Source organism: Manis javanica, chromosome 14 (genome assembly GCF_040802235.1).
Source record: "Manis javanica isolate MJ-LG chromosome 14, MJ_LKY, whole genome shotgun sequence".
Classification (NCBI taxonomy): Eukaryota; Metazoa; Chordata; class Mammalia; order Pholidota; family Manidae; genus Manis; species Manis javanica.
Window position 1 is genome coordinate 7,947,052 of NC_133169.1, and position 22,092 is coordinate 7,969,143.

The 22,092-nt window shown below is 43.1% G+C and overlaps 2 protein-coding genes and 1 pseudogene across 2 annotated transcripts; 1 reads left to right on the plus strand and 2 right to left on the minus strand.

The window, feature by feature from the left end:
• LOC108394515 (olfactory receptor 10J1-like) overlaps positions 1-22,092 on the plus strand; it is a 269,001-nt pseudogene that overhangs the window by 142,591 nt on the left and 104,318 nt on the right.
• Positions 5,431-6,542, minus strand: LOC108405037 (olfactory receptor 10J1). Its single transcript, XM_037023974.2, has one exon. The coding sequence runs from the start codon at positions 6,358-6,360 to the stop codon at positions 5,431-5,433; it is 930 nt and encodes a 309-aa protein (XP_036879869.1). The 5' UTR covers positions 6,361-6,542.
• Positions 12,630-15,274, minus strand: LOC108405035 (olfactory receptor 10J4). The gene is made up of 2 exons (XM_017672948.3): positions 13,813-15,274; positions 12,630-12,773 (listed from the first exon to the last, which is right to left on the minus strand). The coding sequence occupies exons 1-2, from the start codon at positions 14,845-14,847 to the stop codon at positions 12,630-12,632; spliced, it is 1,179 nt and encodes a 392-aa protein (XP_017528437.3). The 5' UTR covers positions 14,848-15,274.

Sequence of the window (22,092 nt, forward strand, 5' to 3'; positions counted from 1 at the left end):
AATACCTATCAAAATTTCAATGGCATTTTTCAAATAAATAGAATAAATAATCCTAAAATTTGTATGGAACCACAAAAAACAGAAATAGCCAAAACTAAAACAAAATAAAAGGCATCATGCACCCTGATTTCAAACTCTATTTATAAGTTAGTATGGTATTGGCATAAAAACAGATATATAGATCAAGAGAACAGAATATAGAGCCCAAAAATAAACTCACAATTGTATGGTCAGTTAATTTACTACAAAGGGGCCAAGGTTATACAACGTGGAAAGGGTGGTCTCTTCAATAATTGGTGTTGGCAAAACTGGACAGCTGCATGCAAAATAATTAAAGTTGACCACTATTTTATACTTTACACAAAAATTAACTCAAAGTAACTTAAGACCTGAAACCATAAAGCTCTTAGAAGGAAACAATTGTTAAGTTCTCTGGTTTAGGTCCTGGCAGTAATTTTTTAAATCTGACACCAAAAGTAAAATCAACTAAAACAAAAATAAATAAATGGGACTATATTATACTAAAAAGCTTGTGTACAGCAAAGGAAACTATCAACAAAATGAAAAGACAGTCTACTGAATGGGAAAAATACTTGTAAACTGTATCTAATAAGGGACTAATAATCAAAATATATAAAGAACTCAACCCAATTAAAAAAACTCATTAAAAATGGGCAGAAGTTCTCAATAAACATTTTTCCACAGAAAATATACAGATGGCCAGCAGGTTCATGAAAGATGCTCGTCGTAATTAATCATCAGGAAAATGCAAATCAAAACCACAATAGATGCCATCTCGTACCTGTTAAAGTGGTTGTTGTCAAAAAGACAAGAAATAACATTGGTGAGAGGATGTAAAGGGAACCCTTGTGCACTGTTGCTGGGAATGTAAAATGTAACTAAAGTGGACACCAGTATGGAAGCTCCTCAAAAATTAAAAATAGACCTACCATTTAGTCCAGCAATTTTACTGCTGGATATTTATCCAAGAAAGTAAAAGTGCTAATTCAACAAAAAGATATATGCACCCCATGTTCACTGTAGCATTATTTACAATAGCCAAGGTAGAAACAACCTGTGTCCATTGATGGATGAATGGTTAAAGAAATTGTGGTGTTTGTCTATTATCTATCTATCTATCTATCTATCTATCTATCTATCTATCTATCTATCTATCTATCTGTCTGTCTATATCTAATCTACTTATACATATTTGTATAATAGAATATTATTCAAACATAAAAAAAGATGAAATCTTGCCATTTGTGGCAATATAGATCTAAGTGAAATAAGTCAAAGACAGTTACCGTACGATTGTCTTATATGTGGAATCTTAACAATAAAGGGCTCAGAGATACAGAGGACATTTTGGTGGTTGCCAGAGCTGGGGATTAGGGGGTTGGGAAAAATGGGTGAAAGGGATCCAAAGATAAAAAGAAAGCAGATGGGGGGAAAAAGGAAATAAGAAATTTAGCTAAAATTGCCCAGTAAGAGAAAGTGTAGAGTCTGCATACAAAATCGAAAGATTATAAATCAAGTGAAAGGATAGAGAAATGAGTCAGAAAAGTATTTAAATATTCTCTCCTGCCTCTCCATTTCATCTCATATTTTACTTTCATCCTAAAGACCTTTCCTTTCTCCTCACTTCCCTGAGCTGGGATGGTGATTAATGATTCACCCACAAGACCCTGTGAAGTTGAGAGTCAGAAAATTTTAGTGAGTCAACCACAAATGCAGAACAAATAAGATAGAGAACCAGGGCTTGAATCCAGTGTCCTGACTTAATGTCTTCCTACTCCTCACGTTGCTGCAGTGTGGCACTGGTGGAGATGAACTCCAAACCAAAGTCCACTGTGAGATCCCAGAATTCTCAAAAAGAAAAATTTCCTTTAAGGGAAGTAGATTTGGCTAAATAAATAGGATTTGCGCAGCAAGGTTGAGAATGAAGAATACTTATTTTTCTTTAGAGGTGGAATTGAGTTTCTTACCAAATTTACAGTTTAGACTTCTGGAAGTTTTCTTCCACGCAAGAGAGCTGTGGACCACAGCAGACACCTGAAGTCTCTCTTCTACACGGTGTCACTCTTAGCTGCCATTAGGGTGTGACATGTGGTTGGGGAGAAGGGAACTGGGGGACTGGCCAAGATCTGAATTTGATTTCCCTATCTATAATTTAAAACCTTTAGTTAGAGCTGAATCTTTCTCACCTCTTTGTTCCCATTACCTGTTTAAAGTTCTCATTTAGCACTTAACAGTCTGCCAAATATCTTTTATGTATATATACATATATAACTGTATGTATGTATTTCTGTCTAGAGGCAATAAATTTAGCATGACTCACCACTACTCCTGTCACTTAGCACTGGATGTAATTCCTTTAAGTAAGGGCTAAGTTAGCTTTAGGAACTCTAAAAGCTTTTTTCCTGATTTGCTTTAATATTGGAGAAGATAGTCATATTACGTAAAATCTTATCTGGTTCTACATGAATAAGACTATAGCTTGAACTGCTGCTGGAGGTGTTTTTCCTCTGATGTGTCCACTGGCTAGAGTGAGGGTCCCAGGTGGCCCTTTTATAAAAGGTACAGATTCTTCTCTCTTGGAAAAGATTCAGGGATGGCGTTTTATTTTATTTGGGAAGTTTGAGGTCCTGGGGAATTTGAATTTTCCTTAGCTTGATTTCTCAAGCTAAGTACATCACTATCCCTACTAAGTTGCCCTTGGGTGGTGATGTATCTTGGTAAACAGAAAATACCAGCCAACTAGTGTAAATTCAAGTTCTGCTTTCCCTTTTTCTATCTTAGCCTTGTTGTATGATAGAAAGCTTTATCCATGCCTTCCTCCCAGGGCTGTTCTAAGGGTCTAGGGAGATAGTGGTTGAGAAAATGTCTTGTGGCAAAGGACCACATTATGAGAGAGGTGTTTGCCGTAAAGTGATACTGAGCATGACTAGTAAACAAAATAATCCTGGGGAATGGGAAGGATTCCTGTTGGGTGGTTTAATCCAGTTAAATATTCTGTGAGATGCTGTGACTGCTCGGGTCAGAACAAATTCTGTGGCCAGCCCCTTCATGGGATGAGAAGGGCTATTGAAAACATCTAATTCCATCATGTCTGTGAAGCTGTTCTGTTTAAAGAAGGTTTCTGAAAAACCTGAGTGATAAGTGTTCTAGAAGTCAAGCAGTGGTAAGGTATTCTACGTGATGTCTGTCAGGAGCCACACAGCCCTCAGCCCTAGGAGGTGGCCCCACACATAGACTACACAAACTTTATTGCTCAGGTAACACACATTTATATCGTTGAATTTCAGCATGCAGAGCCCTTTCTTAGCGATGAGATTCAGCTTTATGCAGATCACAAAAAAAGATACCCCAAGGCTTACATCTTTGTCTAAATATTAAATACGCTTTGTCCATTTCTCTGTCACATTGCATTATGGTGAGTTTGCATAAGCCCCTCTCTCCTGCAAGCCTGGGAACTTCTTTGTTTAGGGAACATGCAGATTGATTTTGATACTTTCCATGTTGAACACAATATCTGGCGTGTAGTGTAGACTCCATGGATGTTTATTGAATGACTGTCAAACCCTTTGCCTGTATTACTTTGCTTTTAACAATTCAATTTTTTCTTTGGCAGAAACAACTTGTCTTAATTACTTTTAGCCATTTTATGTTCTTACAGAAGTTTAGATGTAGTTTGATTTTTTTTTTTTGCCATTGCTTCTATTAACCCTGAGAGGAGGACTGGTAGGTAGTTCTGTTATGTCTGGAGAGCAGAATGTGTTCTATTTGGGTCTCTGCATCTTCTTTGGAAGGCTTTTCCAAGTAATGGGCCCACCCTTTAATTTAATGACAGGTCTGTCCTGGGGCCCTGGGGCCCCAAGGGTCTATAGATCCATACAACTTCTTAGTCTCGATGGAGAAAGTAAGGATGAAAAGGATGCCAAGAATTCACACAGGCGCCTCATAAACAGAATCATACTTTTCCTGAATTTTGGGTGATGCTGTAGACCATTCAGATGAGTTTAGCCTAGTCATTGACTTAACAGCAAGTCCTCGCTCTCCCTCCCTGAGCACTCATTTGAACCTTGAACTCTACATCTAGGTGCTACTCCTTGGCCCTCCTGTGTTCCACACTCTCTCTTTCATTGTCTTACTCAGGTTCTAAGGGTACCTGCAGTTCACACAGACACCTCATAAACTGAATCCTGCTTTTTCTGAATCTTGGGTAATTCTCACTGTTTAAAAGTCAAAGCCAAAATTTTTTAAGTTCATTTACAAGGCATTCACAGTCAACCCTGCCTGCCCTTCTGGCTTTATCCCCATTTCCTGCCCTTGGACCTTGGAGTCAGTGTGCTGAATCGTTTTTAATTTCCTAACCATTCCTCTTGCTTTCATACCTGTGAATATATTCTCTTCTCTTTGGAATTCTTTTCTTCTAACAACTTGTCCATTCGACAATCTCCTGTAAGTGTTTTCAAAACCAATCCAGATTACAGATCACCCCTCGGAGACTCCCCGGTATCTCCAGCAGATTTCTCTTCCTCTTCCTCCCCTCCCCCCACCCCTCCCAGTCTCCTGTGGTCTTTTGTATATATGCCACTTAGAAAGAATGGAAACCATACTTCTAAATGTTTGGCTTTGCCACTAGATTTTGAGCTGCTTGAAGTCAGGAAATAAGGGTTTGTTTGTTTTTTAATCTTTATTTCCCCAGGACCCAACACACAGCCCAGTTCATCGCTGTTACCCATTACATGCTTTCTGAATTAACAGCAGCTGAACTGACCCAGAAGGATCTTGGCATGTGCCCTCAAAGGGCTGCCATCATGACTGACAAAATCTGGAATTGTCAGGATCTCTGATTAAACTGTCTGTGGTCACTGTCTTTAATGAGCAGTTTTGCTGGAAACTAGGATGAATTGAGGCAGGTAGGGTAGGAAATCTATATCCCCTAGGCTATCCCACCTCGAGGCCGTTCTCCTTGTCCACACAGTCATACATCACTTGTTACGTCCTTTATAAAGATTCCAACAGGGACTCCAGTTTGAGAACCCCTCTTGCTCTTAAGCAGGAAGGAAGGAATTAGAGGGAAAAATGTATGCCCTGGAATCTCATTTTTCTTTCTGTTGCCTTTGTTAGGTGGAGAGCTGCTAGGAAGCCAGAGGTGAATGAAGAATCCTCAGCCCACACTATTACCTTACCTCTTCTTCAGGCAAATCCTGTCCTTGTCGGTCTTTGACCCGCAAAAACAGGGCCAGTGCTTCATTCAGGGGCTTTATTTAAAGCTTTTAGACTCTGATTTGGAAGCTGCTGTTCTTCCTGTCTGCCCCCTCCTCGTGGGATAGGTCTCTGGGATCCAGGGGTAGGTGGCTCTACTCCTCACATTTCTGTCAATAGTGGATGTAAATGCCCCAGGAGAACACCCCCCTGTTGTCAGGAAAGCTTCCTGCCCGTGGCCCTGCACAGGGCATCCCTGACCTCCTTGTTCCTCAGGGTGTACACCACAGGGTTCAGCAGGGGGGTGATGACGGTGTAGGTCACCGAGATCAGCTGGTCCTGATCCCGGGAGTTCTCTGACTTGGGCTTGAGGTAGGCAATGGAGGCGCAGCCGTAGTGGACGATGACCACCGTGAGGTGGGAGGCGCAGGTGGCAAAGGCCTTCTTCCGGCCCTCAGCCGAGGTGATCCTGAGGATGGTGGAGATGATGAGGACATAAGAGATGAAAATCAGGCCCATGGGCACCACAAGCACCAAAACACTGATGATCAAAGTCAGAATTTCATTAACAGTGGTGTCGATGCAGGAGAGCTTCATCACAGGTCTGATGTCACAGAAGAAGTGGGCCACCTTTGTAGCACAAAAAGGTAACCTGAATACAGCTGTCACTTGTGTCATGGCTACAATCAGACCAATGCTGCAGGCCCCCCATACCAGCTGCACACGCACCCTCTTGTTCATAATAATTGTGTATCTCAGGGGATTGCAGATGGCTATGTAGCGATCATATCCCATTGCTGTGAGCAGGAAGCAATTAGTGATGCCAAAGGTTACAAAAAAGAACATCTGTGTAGCACAACCTGCCAATGAGATGGACTGGCTCATATTTACGAGGCTGGACAGCATCCTTGGGAGAATGACCAGTGTGTAAACAGTCTCTGAAGTGGACAGCATGCTCAGGAAGAAGTACATGGGGGTGTGGAGGTGACGGTCAACTCGGATAATGGTCACGATGATGCCATTGCCTGCTAGGGTCAAGATGTACAATGCAAGGAACACCACAAAAAGGGTGAGCTGGTGCTCATGAAAGCTGGAGAAACCCTGGAAAACAAGCTCTGTTACGAGAGTACGGTTCTCTTTCTTCATTGAGTGGCCACTTTATCTGAAATGTAGAAGAATAGAAGGGAAATAATTTCAGGGGAGCAGTTTAAGCACAATTCTAAAATTGACTGAACTTAGTTCTCAGCTATAAACCTGGAGGATACACTTCCCAGTGGATTTAAGTTAATCCCCAGGCTTACTTTACTTAAAGTATTTTTACTCTTTGGCCACCTATTACAATTTGATATGCATCCCAGAATCATATAAGTATTTTTCCCACAGCATAACCACGTACATTCCCACTTCACCCTATCTTCATTCTTGAACCTGGAATGCCCTTCCTCCTTTCTCTTATTTAAATCTCCAGTTTTCAAGGACAAATAATGCAAGTGTTCAGTATCCCATCAACGATGCTGCGCTCCTCTGTTCTCATGTTTATTGGGATTGTTGTCTACACGTCAGTGCCGCTTTCTCCTCTCACCCACTCTGACTGTACCTTTATGTCTTTGTATTTCACTAGCTCAGGACTATGCATGAATTTCATGCTTGAAAACAGTTTGTTGAGGGATTGACGGGAGAATTCTTTTTCAAGACTGAATCATCCCCTTGCACATGTTTGAGGAAGTGGACACAAAACAAAGAAAGGTTCATCTTGTTTTCGAGAAGGAAAAACTGGAAGCTTAACCGAGACCATCGTCTCCCTACTGCTGCTGAATGATGGAAGTCTGCTGACAGTTCACAGCACTGACTCATGTATATTGTAAACTGCTACATCTTCACCTTCCTTAACTAAAAGGCAAATTCACAGCCAATATAACTTTGTGAGTAGGCATACGCCTACTTTGCAGAGGTAAACAATTATACTAGGGAGGATGCAGCAAATTGAAGTGTCTTCATCTAAAGCAAAAGCAAGCCCTAAATATAAACAACAGTTATAGTAAAGGTACATCATTTTGTTGAATGAGGGGACCCAATCCAATTTATGTAATATTCCACATTTTTGTCTTTTTAGGCAGTAAGCTCCTGTAGGATGTTTAAATTGTATTCTGATTTGCGTATGCATATTCAGAAAAAAAGACCTTTTCCATAAAGTAATCACATGAGTGATGAAGGTTAGTAGCCATGGAGACCTCCTTCAAGTTTATAAAAATTTAGTTGTAAGAAGTTGGTGGCCGGATGTTAGTCATTTATGCTAAGAATGCTAAAAGAGTGAAGCTGTGAAAGAAAATATTTCCCAATAGGGAAAGGCATTGCACACTAAAGTATGTGGCTACAGGCATTGATTTATCTTCTGGGAGGCCTCTGGGCATAAACTAGCAGTGGTACAGCCATGGGGTGGTCTGGCTGCTCTACTGTGAAATCAGAAATGTATGTCAGAGCTTTGATTGGTGTCATGATGGACACGGGTGCTGCTAGCAACTAATGATGCTAAATGTCCACAGCACATATGATGGGCCTGCCCAAGAAAGGAGTGTCCTATTCCGAATACCAACAGGGTTCCTATTAAGAAATTCTGGGCCAGAGTGTCATCTGATCTGGCTGAACTCTGTCTTGAGGTAGAAGAATGGCTGCAATGAGCCGGTTAGCATCCTCCACCCTTGGGAGCCTCTAATTCTTTCAAGGATATCAAAGGAAGGAAGAGCAGACACAATCTTAGGAAGCCCTCCTTCAGCTGTGATAAGTCCCATTCTACTTCAATAAATTAAAGTGAGCCCATGGGCAATAAGCCCTATGTCATTGCCTTTTCTAAAGAACACTTACGTGTCTGCCTACTGCGGAGGCACAACAGGAGAGCTGGGATGGAGACAGCCGAGGAGTGAAGGTGGAAATGTCAGGCCCCCTTGGCCACAGTGTGCAGGAGCAGGGGCAGGGGAAGAGCTGGGTGGTCCGGAGGGCCGAGGGCGGGCCGAGGCCAAGCACACCGCAGATACACACACCCCAGCAGGAGCAAGGGGAGGTTTGGGAGCTGCAGGCATCCTTGCAGCCCCTCCGCGTGGAAGTCTTCAAAGCCGGAGGAGATGCTCTCCAGAGAGCAGCCTTTGCAGGGCCTGGGGCTCACTCCCTAGAGATACCCTGGGAGACAGCCTGGGGCAGGCGGCCTGCAGACGGCAGGGACCAGGGGGCCTCATTATGCGTGGCGCTTATTTACCTAAATCCAGGGTTAGCATTTTGGGAGCCTGGGGAAACTTTTTGCTTCATGTAGGAACAGCATTAAAGAAAATTGGTTTATTTAATTGAACTTTTCTTGTTTGAATGAATACCTTGTCCTTCCTTACAGATATGCCTTGGAAACCCATAGTCTCCAAATTTAGGCAGTTCAACCTTAGAAGCATGTCACCTCATTGCTCAGGAAGTTTAGGCCCTTTTCCTTAGAGGCAGGAAGTCTACCCAGTTTAAGAATCTGGTTTTCTCTTTGGAATAAAAGTAATTGAATAAGGCCATGGTTCTGCAGAGGGCAGTTCATGCTGCCTTTCTGCCCTGTGGCATTCAGAATTGGAAGTATTGTCTCTTTAGACCTAAGAGTCCTGTCTTGGAGGCTAGGACATTCTGTTGTCTTTACCCAGAATTACCTTCTCTTTTCCATTTGGCAAACTTGTACTAGTCTGTCAAGACCCAATTCCAAATTTACTTTCCCCTGAAGACTTTCCATGAGTCAGTTTACTGTTTCTCAGCATTTTTTTAAGCTTCAACATGTGGTGCTTATCTGTGCCTGTTCATTCTTCAAGCCTTGAGCATGTGCCAGGCCCCACGTTAGTTTCTGGGAATACAGAAACAAATGAGATGCTTCATCAGCCTTTGAGGAGCTCACCATTTAGTTGTAGATGATATACAATTATAATAGACTGAAATGAATATCATATGTAAGTGGGATAGGGGAGGGATGGGCCTTGATTAGACTCAGGTCGGTTACAGAAAAAATACTGTAGGTGAAGTAAGACTGGGTGTGGAGAAAGTGCAGGTTCCTATGGCCAGGATTCTCACCTGGTCCTGGTCAGGTTACTCACCACCCACGTATGGGCAATATGTTGTTATTGACTCTCTATATAAAGAGCTCCGCCCAGTGCTCTGGGCAACAGGTAGCATGGCCACACGGCTGCTGCATGGCTGCAGGGCTGCAAGGCTGCAGGAGAGCAGAGACAGTGGCTGCAGTGCTGAAGACAGGGACTGAAATGACTGTGGGGCAGAGAGGCCCAGAGGCAGAGACCAACTTGCTACATGCAGACTTGCTCTGAGTAGGTGAGAGTCTAGTGATTGACCTGCCACCATGGGAATAAAGTTGGGTATAAGCCCTTTCACCCCAAGAACATGCCATGTCATTTTTTGGTCTCATTGAACCTATAGTGAACTTGTCCCGAGGCCAAAACCCATTGGCAAGACAGGCAGGGAGTTCAGCTAGATTGTTGATGTAACAGGTCAGGCCAGAAATCAGTTGGGGTGGATCTAGAGAAGTACAGTGGCCCAAAAATGAGGGACAGGTGAGAGACATTTGAGGTGAATCAGTCGGGCTTGGAACTGAATCAATGTGTAGATCAAGGAAAAGGAAAGAGCCAATTATTTCATAAACCACTCTGATCAGATTGATTCGTGCCAACTCCCTAATGATTCAAATATCCATAGCTTCCTGTTGTGACAGGTAAGTTGAACAAAACGATCTCTGTATCAGTAGTTCATCATTATATATAATTGGCTATGGGATCTCAGCAGGAAAGGAGTAGAGGAGCAAAATGCTTTATGATGCCATCACTTTGGGACAAATTAGAAAGATTTTGGAAATGGGGCACTGGGGAGATGGTGTAACAGCGTGGTGCCTGGGGAAAAGAAGAAGTATTCAGCTACAGAATCAACTAATATTGACTAAGCACTTCAACACATATTTGTCTCAGTCCTCCAAATGACCCTATGAAGTCCGTGGCATGATCCCCATTTTACTGATAAGAGATTATGAGGAGCACGCTCTGCCATCAACAGTAAATCCATTCGAATTTGGTGCTAGACAGAAATGAAGAGATGGGGTGCCTGTAGGAGCAAAGCTGGCAAAACAGCCCAGGGAGCCTGCTATAAACTCCCTCGGTCCTGCAGACCGCTTTATTTGGGGGACGGGCCCAAGTGGCTCTTATTGAAGTTCATTGACGGCATTCACATTAGTTTGAGATCTCAGGTCTAGTCCTCCTGATGATGTGTTAGAATTGCCAGTGAGAACCTCTCAAAGCCCTGAGGAGGGCTCCCAACAGACGTAACTGAGGTCAGCATTGGTCCTGAATGTCTTAGTTCAGGCTGCTATAAAAAAAATACCATAGAATGGGTAGCTTTACCATCATTTATTTATTTCTCAGTCCTGGAGGCTGGGAATCCAAGATCAAGGTACTGGAAGATTCATTTCTTGGTGAGAGATCTCTTTCTGGATGGCAGATATTTGCTTTGTCCACATTCTCATATGGTGGGGAGAGAGCAAGAGAGAACTCTCTGGTGTCTCATCTTCAAGGGCCCTAATCCCATCTTGAGGACCCCAGTCTCATGTCCTCGTCTGAACCCAGTTCCCTTCCAAAAGCTCCATCTCCAGATAACATCACATTGGGGGTTGTTGCTTCAACATATGAATTTGGAGGGACACAATTCAGTCCATTAGCAGTGAAGTTATATCTACTCTCACACTGTTCCCCATCCTACCCCTGTCACACAGAGCTGGTGTCTCCAAGTGTTTTTGCATGTGAAAAGTTCTTAATTTCAAAATATTTTGTGGACCTCCAACTTGATAATAATTGGATAATAGTAGTAGTATTGACAGAAGAATTCTGGAAAAGAGAACCATGAATTTAGTAATTGGTGCTTTCAAGTGAATTATGGTACATTCAGAAATAGTTGGACATGTATTTGTAAGTATTCAGCCTTCATATGACAACTGATGCACACACGAACCCTGGGACTCCTTGCAGTGACTCTGAGGTAACCAGGAGAGAAGAGGGAATGGCGCTGTGAGAAGTAGCTGGACGGCCGGTGGTGGGGAAGGGAGCCTGGGGTTGGAATGCAGAGGTGGCCAAGTGGTTTGTTAACACCTGGCGGGTGTATCCAGGAAGTAAGTCTTGAAGACCCTGGCAGAGTAGTCAAAGTAGTCCTTTTATTGAAAGTAGTGGTCAAAAAAGTAGTCCTTTTTATTGAAACATGGCATCAGAGACTACAAGGGGAAGCCATTTATAGAATTTAGTAATTGGTGCTTTCAAGTGAATTACAGTACATGCAAAAATAGTTGAATAGTTTCCTCCTGGAAAGAGGGAGCTCACTGTATGAATGAGAACTAAGGGCTGAGTCCTTATCAAGGGTGCCTTGATGTTGACCTCAGAGTGGCCTAGAGGCCAGTGAGTGTGGGGATGGGGATGGGGTAAAGTAGGTGTTAACTCCTATCACTGCTTCTTATGCGCCGTGAAAACTTATGCCCATAACATTTTTTGATGCCGGACAGTTTCCCTGGGGGTTGGTACCATCAGCAGATAGGAAACAAAGGCCGGAGAGATTAGGTAGCATTCCCTGGGACACATGCTAAGATTGGGCCACATGCCTGTCCGGCCCCAAAGCCTGTGCTCCTTCTACAGTATCACACTATTTAAGGTGCTTCTACTTCAGGCCATCAGCTCCTGGAAGCAGGTCAGGGAAAGGAGAGGTACAGAGGTCAGTACTGAGGGGCCCTGTGCCCTGTCATTCCCCAGGGGCCACTGGGAACCCCGTTTCTCCTTTCACCTTTGAAGCAGTGCTGAGTGGAGAAAGGATCTGCAATATATTTGAGGAAAAGGCATATTACAATACATAATGTCTGAACTTCAGACTGATTTCTAAGAACAAGGACATCCTAATAGGATTCGAGCATTGTGTGAATCCACAGTGTATGGTACTCATTCTTCTCTTTGGTTATTAAAAAGGAGAAAGCTGGTTAATGTAACCATCATGAGCTTAAAATGCCAACTACAGGCTCTGGGGCTGGATAGCCTATTTTTAAGCCCTAGTTCTGCCACATACTAATTATATGTCCTTGAGGAATTAATCTTTTCAGGCCTCAGGTTTCTCATCTGTAAAATAAGTTTAATAAAATACCTCATAGGTTTATAGTGAAGATTAAATGAGCAGAGTGCTTAAATAAATGCCTGCTGTCTAGGATGCATTCAGTAGATGTATCAGGAGGGATGTCACGAAAGGAGGCAAACAACCTGAAAGTAATAAATAATAAAAGGAAAAGAGAGAAGAGCTGCCTACTCTTGCTAATTGTGTTTTAGCTGCCCTCAGATGTCTTCCTTCCCTTCTTCCCTCTTCCACTTAATAAACAGTTATTGATGAGCCTCTCTGTACTGGGCCCTGTTGTAGGCGCAGCAGATGCCGAGAGAACGGTCGAAGATCGGAGCCTGAGTGACAGCCTCAGAGATGCCGCTGGCTTGGGCCCAGTGTCCCGGAGCAGAGCCCGGAGCAGGGACCTGGGTGCGAGTGAGAGGGGGAGAAGCAGAATGGGACTGGGAAGAGCCAAGCTGAGCTCTGGTCTCAGTTGGAGGCTAACTTCAGTCTGAGCTAAAGGAGGACTCTGAATCGCACTCCAGATTGGTCCCGTCTTGAGGCACGGTGAGTGGCCTTTTGTACCTTCTGTGTCATGCAGGCGTTGGCTGTGGACTGCCCCTTGTGAGGGGTTGGGCGGAGTATGTATCACCTCTAAGAAAGCCCCTTTCAGCCTATGGCAATTCTTGAGAGCAGAGGGTTGCTATGAGTAGTTGGCACGCTGGTATTCACATCAGCAGGGCTGGGCATGCCAGCCCAGCAGAGATCCAGGCAGAGCAGCAGCCGGGTCCATTATCCTCTCCAGGGTATCCGGGAAGGGGATGCAGTTTGAAGACGGGGGCTCTTTTGCAATTCTCAGATGTCCAGGAAGCAATTTTTATGGTATTTGCTTATGTTGCTCAAAATGGATGCTTCTCGACCAGTTTGTAAGCTGACTGTCAGAGCCTGTGTCTGACACAGCTGTCTGGGGGTCATACACATAGTAATAGGCATAAGGTAAATACATGGAGTGAATTTTTTAAAGTTGTGGTATAGGATGTGTTACTTGTAAATATTGGAGACCTTGTTATTTTAGTGAAACTCCTGATTTTGTTTCAGAAACTTCCTGATTTTTATGCTGAGACCAGGTTCAGATTACATAAATTCCTGTGATCAGATATCATATTCTTCCCACCTGCACTTAATTCCTAGAGTAACAAAATGATATCTAACATAGTACAGCACCTGAATATGCTCTGCCTTGTTCGATTTCCATCAAGCTTGGTCAACTCATCTACAAGTCCTGGAAAATCCATTGATCCCTTGTCTCATTAATCTTTTCCTTCCTGTTTCACTGTATCTCTGTCATTCCCAGGTGCTTCCCACATCAGGTACCTGGTGCCCTCATACCGTCTCTTATCTGACTGGCTCTTTCACTGTGACACCTCACCAAACTCCTTTCGTTTTATCATTACCTAGACTGACCAGCCGCTGAGAGAGTGGCTTCCTGCCCAGTGCTCTGAGCAAGGCATCCTTGACCTCCTTATTCCTCAGGCTGTAGATGACGGGGTTTAGTAGGGGGGTGATGACAGTGTAGGTCACGGAGATGAGTCTGTCCTGCAGGGAGTTCTGGGATTTGGGTTTTAGGTAGATGAAGGAGGTACAGCCATAGTGGACAATGACCACAGTGAGGTGGGAGGCACAGGTGGCAAAGGCCTTTTTCCGACCTTCAGCAGAGGCAATCTTGAGGATGGTGGTAACAATTAGGACATAGGAGATAAAGATCAAGACCATGGGCAGGACAAGGACGCAGAGACTGATGAGCAGAGTGACAAATTCTTTCATGGTAGTGTCAGCACAGGCGAGCTTCATTAGGGGCCGGACGTCACAGAAGAAGTGAGAGATAATGTTCGCATCACAGAAGGGCAGGCTGAACACAGATGACGCTTGAATGATGGCTGTGCTCAGGCCGATGCTCCAGGATCCACTTGCCAGTTGCATGCAGGTCCTTTTGCCCATGATGACTGAATACCGTAGTGGGTTGCAAATGGCCACATAGCGGTCATACCCCATGGCTGTGAGCAGAAAGCAGTTGTTGACACCAAAAGTGAGATAGAAGAAGAGCTGGGTGGCACATTCTCGAATGGAGATGGCTTGTTGGGGGCTGAGGAGACTGGATAGCATTCGGGGGATGATGGCCAGTGTGTAACAGGTTTCGGAAATGGACAGCACACTCAGGAAGAAGTACATGGGTGTGTGAAGTTGACGGTTGAGGCGGATAGCTGTCAAGATGAGAGCATTGCTGGCAAGGGTCAACAGGTATAAGGCCAAAAAGACGACAAAGAGGATGAGTCTGGAGTGCCACTCAAAAATGGAGAAGCCTTCAAAGATAAACTCTGTGACAGCTGTGAAATTGGGTCTTGGCATTGAGGAGAATCTGGATTTGAAAGAGATGAAGTGGGAAAGTTGAGCATCCAGGCTCGAAACAGAAGGCTGGCCCAGAGCCATCATCAGCCTCATGCAGGGACTCACAGTGGCTATAGCTCTGGGCTTCAGAAGTTCTCAGCATTCAGACACGGGCCAAGTTCTCAAGACATCTCAGGGTTCTCAGGGGCCCGGCACTGGGGGCAGATGCAGTGGTGGCAGGGAGAGAGTGAATATGTAAAAGGGTTGGCGCGGCCACCCAACAAGCCTGGCTGGAAGTGGGTGAAGGGCAGAGAAGGCCTTAGACCGAGTGTGTATTGCAGCCTTGGAATGCCGCCCAGACTCACCTGGTTTAGACCAGCAGTGGCCCACCGTGTGTCAGAGTTCCAGCACAGAGGACATGCCTGCAGAGTGAGTTCAGGCCAGGGGCTGGTCTCTGTGCGGGGCCCACTTCTGGAAGGCAAGAGGCCAGCTCCAGCTCTGCTCAGAAGTGCTTGGTAAATCAAAGTGCGTGTCACCGCCTGCTCTCATAGTTCAAGTTCAAAATGCCTAATGTGTGGAAGAGGCAGAGAGAGGAAACATCACTTATTTTTGTCTTGAGGAGAGTCTAGTGTGTGGACCCAGGACATTCTGTGACCCAGAGCCATTACTCTTTTTCAACCCTGCTTCCCTCCTGTGTTCCCCAAATACCACTCGTTTTAATACCTGAGTCTCCTTCCTTCTATGCAGAAGGTATTTCCTACTTCCATCTTCTAGTCTCTACTTAAACACAATAGTCTGAAATTTCTTAAGGGTTTGAAGTATCAGTAACTATTAGAAAAGAGTGATAAAGCAACAAAATATTTAAGTTGTAGAAATCTCCAGCTTTAGCCTAATGTAAGTGAAGGTATACTTGACTTTCTTTGCTTATTTTATTTATCTCCATTTGCTTATCTATAAAATAGAATAATGTCTGTTCATAGTGGTAACTGAGATGATATGAATTACTGTTTGTAGTAGCCAAGCACAGTTCTTAATACATTAACAGGCAAAGAATGCATTATATTCGGCCTCTCTCCATATGTCATCCTCATGCCTACTCCCCATAACTCTGTGTTCTACTTGTCAGAACCACTCGAACACATGCACACACACGTTCTCTCTCTCTCTCTTTCATATTGATGGTTCCAGTCTTAATTTCTCTAATCTCTATTGATTGGAAAGTCCAGTCCTCACTTTTCTGCCTCCTCCCCAACTCAGATTTGGAAATGTGTGAGGCTGGTGATGAGGGTGGAGGGTCTGGAATCAGACGTCCCTGTGATCAAGCCCCAGCTCCACTTATTTCACATGTGACCTCAGAAACATTTCCTCATGTCTTTAGGGCTCTGTGACATCTACCTCAGAGGGCAGAGGAAGGACTGCATGAGGCGTTGCTCGTAAGGCATTCAGCAGAGGCCTGGCATAGGGTCTGCTGTAAATGATCATCGTGGACAAGGGCAAGTGTAGATCTCAAAATATGTGTGTCTTAGGTCATTGCTTGGGCTTCACTCCTCTGTCAAGCCTGACTACATCCAGCCAGCCCTGTGTGGCAGCTTGCACCCAAGGGGATGCTTCTCCATTTCTTGGAGGCATGAGACAGAGGGAGCAGAGAAGGAAACAGAATATTCAAGCCCAGGAGAGAATCCCAAGGATGGGAATGTGGGATCTGCATGCGGGTTGGAATTCTGCGGGCGTGCCTGCGCCCAGGACCTCCTGCTTGGACTCCTGCACTCATGAAACGCCATATTTCAGCCAGCCGTTCACTGACCTTCACTTTCCTGGCTTCTGGTTGATATCCGGGGCAAGAAAAAGGAGGAAAAGATGGGAATTTCTCCGTCCAGTTAATATAGAAGTATATTCTTTTTCTGGTATACAGAGAGGAAATTAGTTTCACTCAGTGATTCAGAGGGTCCGTTTCTTGCTTCCAGGCCCCACATTCCAGAAGTGTGACAGAGGATGGTGGGGACAGGCCTGGGTGCTCCCGGTTCCCCTCGCTCACTCACGACACCCTGAAGACTATATTTTGGGCTAAATTGACTGATTAAACCCTTCAAAACTTCTGCCTGAGCTTTTCTAAGGCTGATGCCCAGTTAACACTTTCTGAGTGGTATTTTTCAGTATTTATAATACTTCTTATTCCCTGAGTTTTGTGGCACAGCTGTGCATTTGTTTTTCCACTTACTAAATCCCCAGGAGGAAAAAGAAAAAGAGAAGGTGGTATCCCATACAACAGGGTCATGGGGCCGCGTGTAGTCACAGGCACCTTGCTCATTGAGTCACGGGGTGTGACTCACGTTTCCCCGGGCAGGCGGAGGCTCGCTCCGGCATCAGGAGAGTGAGGCTTGGGAGCTTGGAACCCAGGCTGCCCGGACTCCCGCTGAACCGCTGCAGGCGCGACACACAGACATCTTCTGGAGGGAGGACTGGAAGAAAAATGTAGACCCTGCAAGCGCCTGTCAGTTCATGTCTCTGAGCAGTCTGATCTGGAAGTAACAAGAGACAGAGCAGCACAAGGCTCCCCTGTGCCTCCCCAAAGCCCTGTCTCCTTAAGTCTAGGTTGCAGGCTGTCAGGACCATTCTCCTGGGTCCCGGCACTCCAGGGTCCCTCTCCCCAAAGCCACAGTGACTATCCCCAAGGCACCAGTACAGGAGCCAAATACCATGATATCTGGGGATCTCATTAGAAAAGGGGCTCATCAGTGCAGTCACATAGATACCACGTAGGCAATGTGGGGTTTCCCACAGAAACAAAGGCTGTACATCAGCCATGGTCCTTCTCTTCTTGGTGGAAGGAGCTCTTGACTCATGACCACCATTGTAACAGACCTCAGCCCCTGCTAAGGGTGCAGCTTCATCAGGCAAGCCACACTCTGGGGCTGTATCCTGAGAGCTGGATCTCTCTGAGGTCCCTTTCAATTCAAATGTTCTGGGCACTGTGACTCATTCATTCATTGATTCCTTCAACAAATACTCATGAGCACCTCTCATGCCCCAGGTACATGGAATGTAACAAACTGGAGACATGGCATCCGTGCTACATACCAGTTCTGCTGGCTGTGTACCTGAGAGTCCAAGGCATCCCTGGGTATTGCTGAGGAAAAGCTGAGAATCTTCTTGAGGAAGCTCAGAAGGAAGGTCCTCATTGGAGTCATTCCTGGATCACCCCTCTTTCTCTCTCCCCGCATTTGGGTGGTCAGCAGACTCAGCCTTAGTTGCCATTCATACTGTGAGCCCTTAGGAAAGGCTGAAGTAGAATCAGATACCCAAGTCCCAGGTTCCCAGGCACTGGGGCCCTTCAGTGGTTCCTAGTTCTGGTGCCCAGTTTATGCCTTTCTCTTGGAGATCCCAAAAGCAGGAAAGGCTGAGTGCCAGCAGGCCGAGAAGCAAGTACTTGAAAGCGGGCGGTTTGTGTTTGTTTGTGGTGTCTGTGATTAGCCAAGTAAACTGAGAGACTAACAGGCACTCCGTAGGTGCCAGGCATTCGCTTCAATTCCACATATTCTCCTTAAAGGCCCTCAAATGTTGACCCAAGAGAAACTGGAAATACTTGAGCACCTAAGCCACTGAAATCCAGAGGACACACAGCTGAGAGACACACACTGCATTTATCACTGCCTGGAACCTGTTTGCAGTCCTCTGGAGAGCAGCGGACGGAAGGCTTCAAGTAGGCAGCAGGTCTTTCCAAGGCCATCAAATCATCAGTTAATCTCGGGCCTTATTTGTCAAAGTCCCTTCTGTTTTAATATGTAGCTCTTTGGAATTAGCAATAGTATGAAATTGAAACCATGGAAAAGGAAATGAAACCCAGATATTGATATTATGAACTGAAAAATGACTGAGTTTTTAAAATATATGTGATTCTTGTTGTATGTTTATCTGAAATAAAATGGATTTAGGCCTAAAAAGCCAGAAAAGCAAATTTAGAGTAGATGGAGGTTTTTTCTTGAAAGGGGGAAAAATATTGCCAAATATGTCATCTGCGTATTTTGGAAGTTTTATCTTTTCCCTACTGGTGTTTTATATCCTTTATTTCTCTTGACTTAATTACATTAAGTTGTGAACTATAATACAACATTGAACACTAACAGTTACAAGGCATTTTGGTCTTTTTCCAAATTTTAAATGCTTCTCATGTTTCAGTCACCATGAAAAGTGTTGCTTGCCGTAGATCTCCAGCAGACACCCTCTGTCAGGTTAGGGAAGTTCCCTTCTGTTTGGGGTTTGCTTATATGTTTATCATGAATGGTCTGTTAAATTGTCTGCGAGTCCCTTTTCTGTGTCCATTGATATAATGATATACTTTTTACTCTTTCATTGTCTTGGGTGGTAAAAATTACATGAATAGATTTTTTTGTAGTGTTAACTGATTCACTTTGGAATTTTCCACTTTGTCAAAAGACCAAGACCAATATACACTATTAAATTTAATTTGCGATTAAATTCGATTTTGGTATAAAATGGATATTTTTAATCTATCCATTATTGGCCAATAATTATATTTTAATGATCTTTCCCTACTATCTATTTTTGATACCAAAGATTTGCAGTTAGCAACCTCTTTAAATGCTGGGGAAACTTCACACCTTTTCTGTGCTCTGAGCCTGGCATCTTTTTGTTGTTGCTTATTTGTTTTTTGAAAGAGTAGATTTTTCACTGCCATCATTTCCATTTCAGGGGGGTTATTATTCTAGAAAATCTTCTATTTATTTTTGGTATAATTATCGTAATTTATATATTCCTGTGAGTTTGTCCACTTTATATACTTTCTCAAATAGATTGTTGTTCAAAGTATGCTTTTATAATTATTTTTCTCATCTTCATCTGCCCTTGTATCCTTTTTTCCTACCTTATTTTGTTGCTTGTGTCTCTGATTTGTCATAGCTGTTAAAGGTTTTTTAAATTCATTTTTACAAATACTCAAATACTCGAAGTTTAATAAATAACATTTCTATTGTTTTATGTATTCTTTTTGTATTTTTATTGTTTTCTACTTCATTATTGTTTCTACTTTATTTTGTTATTATTTTTCAAGCATTTTGAATTAAAACATTTTCCTTGTTTATAGTAAATATGTAAAGTTACAAATTTCTGAGAGCTTAGGATGTACTTCATTCTTTTGATATGTAGTGCTTTTGTTAAGGTGTGCCGTATATTTTTGCATTTTTATTTCTTCTTTAGTTCACACTTTATTAGGTGTTAATGTTAATCAAAAAAGCTTAATACAAAGTCAAGAGCTCAAACCCTGGAGTCAGGATGCCTAGGTCTGTGTCCCACTCCGCTACCTACTGTCTGTGACTTCGGGTCAGTTGCAAAGTCTCACCCTGTCTCAGTTTCCTTGTTTGTAAAATGTGGGGGATAACAATACTGACCTCAAACGATTGTTGTAAGGACTGACTTCGTAAATATTTGATAATGCTTAGAATAGTGACTGGCATATAGTAAATGTTCTGTGTTTGTGAGTAAATATTCATATCTATGAAGCGAGGTAATTATTACAGGGTTTGGCTACTATTGTATGGGTTTTGATTTCTTATTGTATTACGGTCCATGAAAATTATTTATGTAATATCAGTGTTTCAGAATTTGTTGAGACATCCTTTGGGGTCAAAATAGTGAATATATATGAAGGTTAGAGTTTTAGATCAGGCTTGTTAACTGTTGTGTCTTTTATAACCTCAAATGCACTGATTATTTTATTAGCTTCTAAGACAAGTGTATTATCTTGTACAGTGGGTGCTTGTTAATTTCTTCTTGTAGTTTTATCAGTTTTTCCATAACATATTTTGAAGCTATGCTGTTAGGACTTTATAAATTCATGAATGAAATACCTTCCTGATGAATTGTCCTATCAATAAGTCCCTTAGCGGTTTTCACTTTAAATAGTATTTTGTATAACATTAGTAATATTATATCAACTTCCTTTATGTACTTAAAGTACTATTTTTAAATTCTCCTTTCTCCTCCATACTTTAAGATGTCATAATCTACTTCTTTTGTGTATCCCTTGACTAACTGTGTGTATTGTTGATTTTACTACTTTTTAAAAAAATTTCATAGTTGCTGAGTAATTGATCTACTGCCTTTATTGTAAGCTTTTTTTCACTGATGAAAAATAATTAGACTGCAGAAATTTCCATCTAAAGAAGTTCCTTTAATGTATCCTGCAAGGTCAATTTAGTGGTAATGAATTCTTTTAACCTTCATTCATCTGGGAAACTTTTAATCTTTCCTTCAGTTCTGAATGATAACCTTGTTGGGTAGAGAATTCTTAGTCTTCCGTTTCAATACTTTGAATATTTCATACTACTCCCTTCTGGCTTGTAAAGTTTCTACTAAGAAATCTGCTGATTGCCTTATGGTGTTTTCCTTATAGGTAACTGCCTCTTTCTTGCTACTTTTAAGATTCTCTTATCTTTTAATCTTTTCCAGTTTAATTACTATGTGTCTTAGTGTTGTGCTCCTAGGGTTCATCTTGTTAGGGGCTTTCTGCACTTCCAAGGCCCTGATGTCTATTCCCTCCCCCAGATGGGAAAATTTTCAGCTATTTTTTCTTCAAAGAGACTTTCTACTCCTGTATCTCTCCTATTTCTGGTACCCCTGCTGTGCAAATACTGTTTTGTTTGGAGTTGTCACACAGCTCTCTTCGCATTCTTTCATTTTTTAAAGATTTTTTTTTCTCTCTGTTCCTCAGCTTGATTACTCTGCTCTTCTCTATCTTCCATCTCACGTATTCTTTCCTCTGCTTCAGCCATCTGTTATTCATTCCCTCTATTGTATTCCTCAGCTCTGAATGGCTCTTTTTCATATTTTCTGTTTCTTTGTTGAAGTTCTTGCTGAGATCATCGATTCTTTTTCCCAGTTCAGTGAGCATCTTTAGGATTGTTACTTTAAAGTGTTTTATCAGGAAGACTTCTAATCTCTGTTTCATTTAGCCCTTTTTCTGGTATTTTGTTTTGTTTGGGACATAGTCATCCGCCTCCTCATTTTACCTGGATTTCTGTGCTTCTTCCTTTCTATTAGACAGATCTGCTCTACCTCCTGGTCTTGAAAAAAATAGCTTTATGGTGTGGGCCTCCTGTGGTGCCCAGAAGCTCAAGACTTTGCTCATTAGTGCCTGGTTCTCTCCTGCAGCTGAGCCACAGTTGCTGCTGGTGGGTTCTGGGTGGGTCCACCTCTCTGTGTGCCAGCAGCGACTGATCCCCACAGCTCACCTCTGTGTGTCCTTTGTGTGACATGAGGTGCTTCCCCTGGGATTTGTTGTGGGCAGGATCATCCTCTGCCTGTGGACTCAGCAGATGGGTGGGCTTGCTGTGGGCAGCAGGG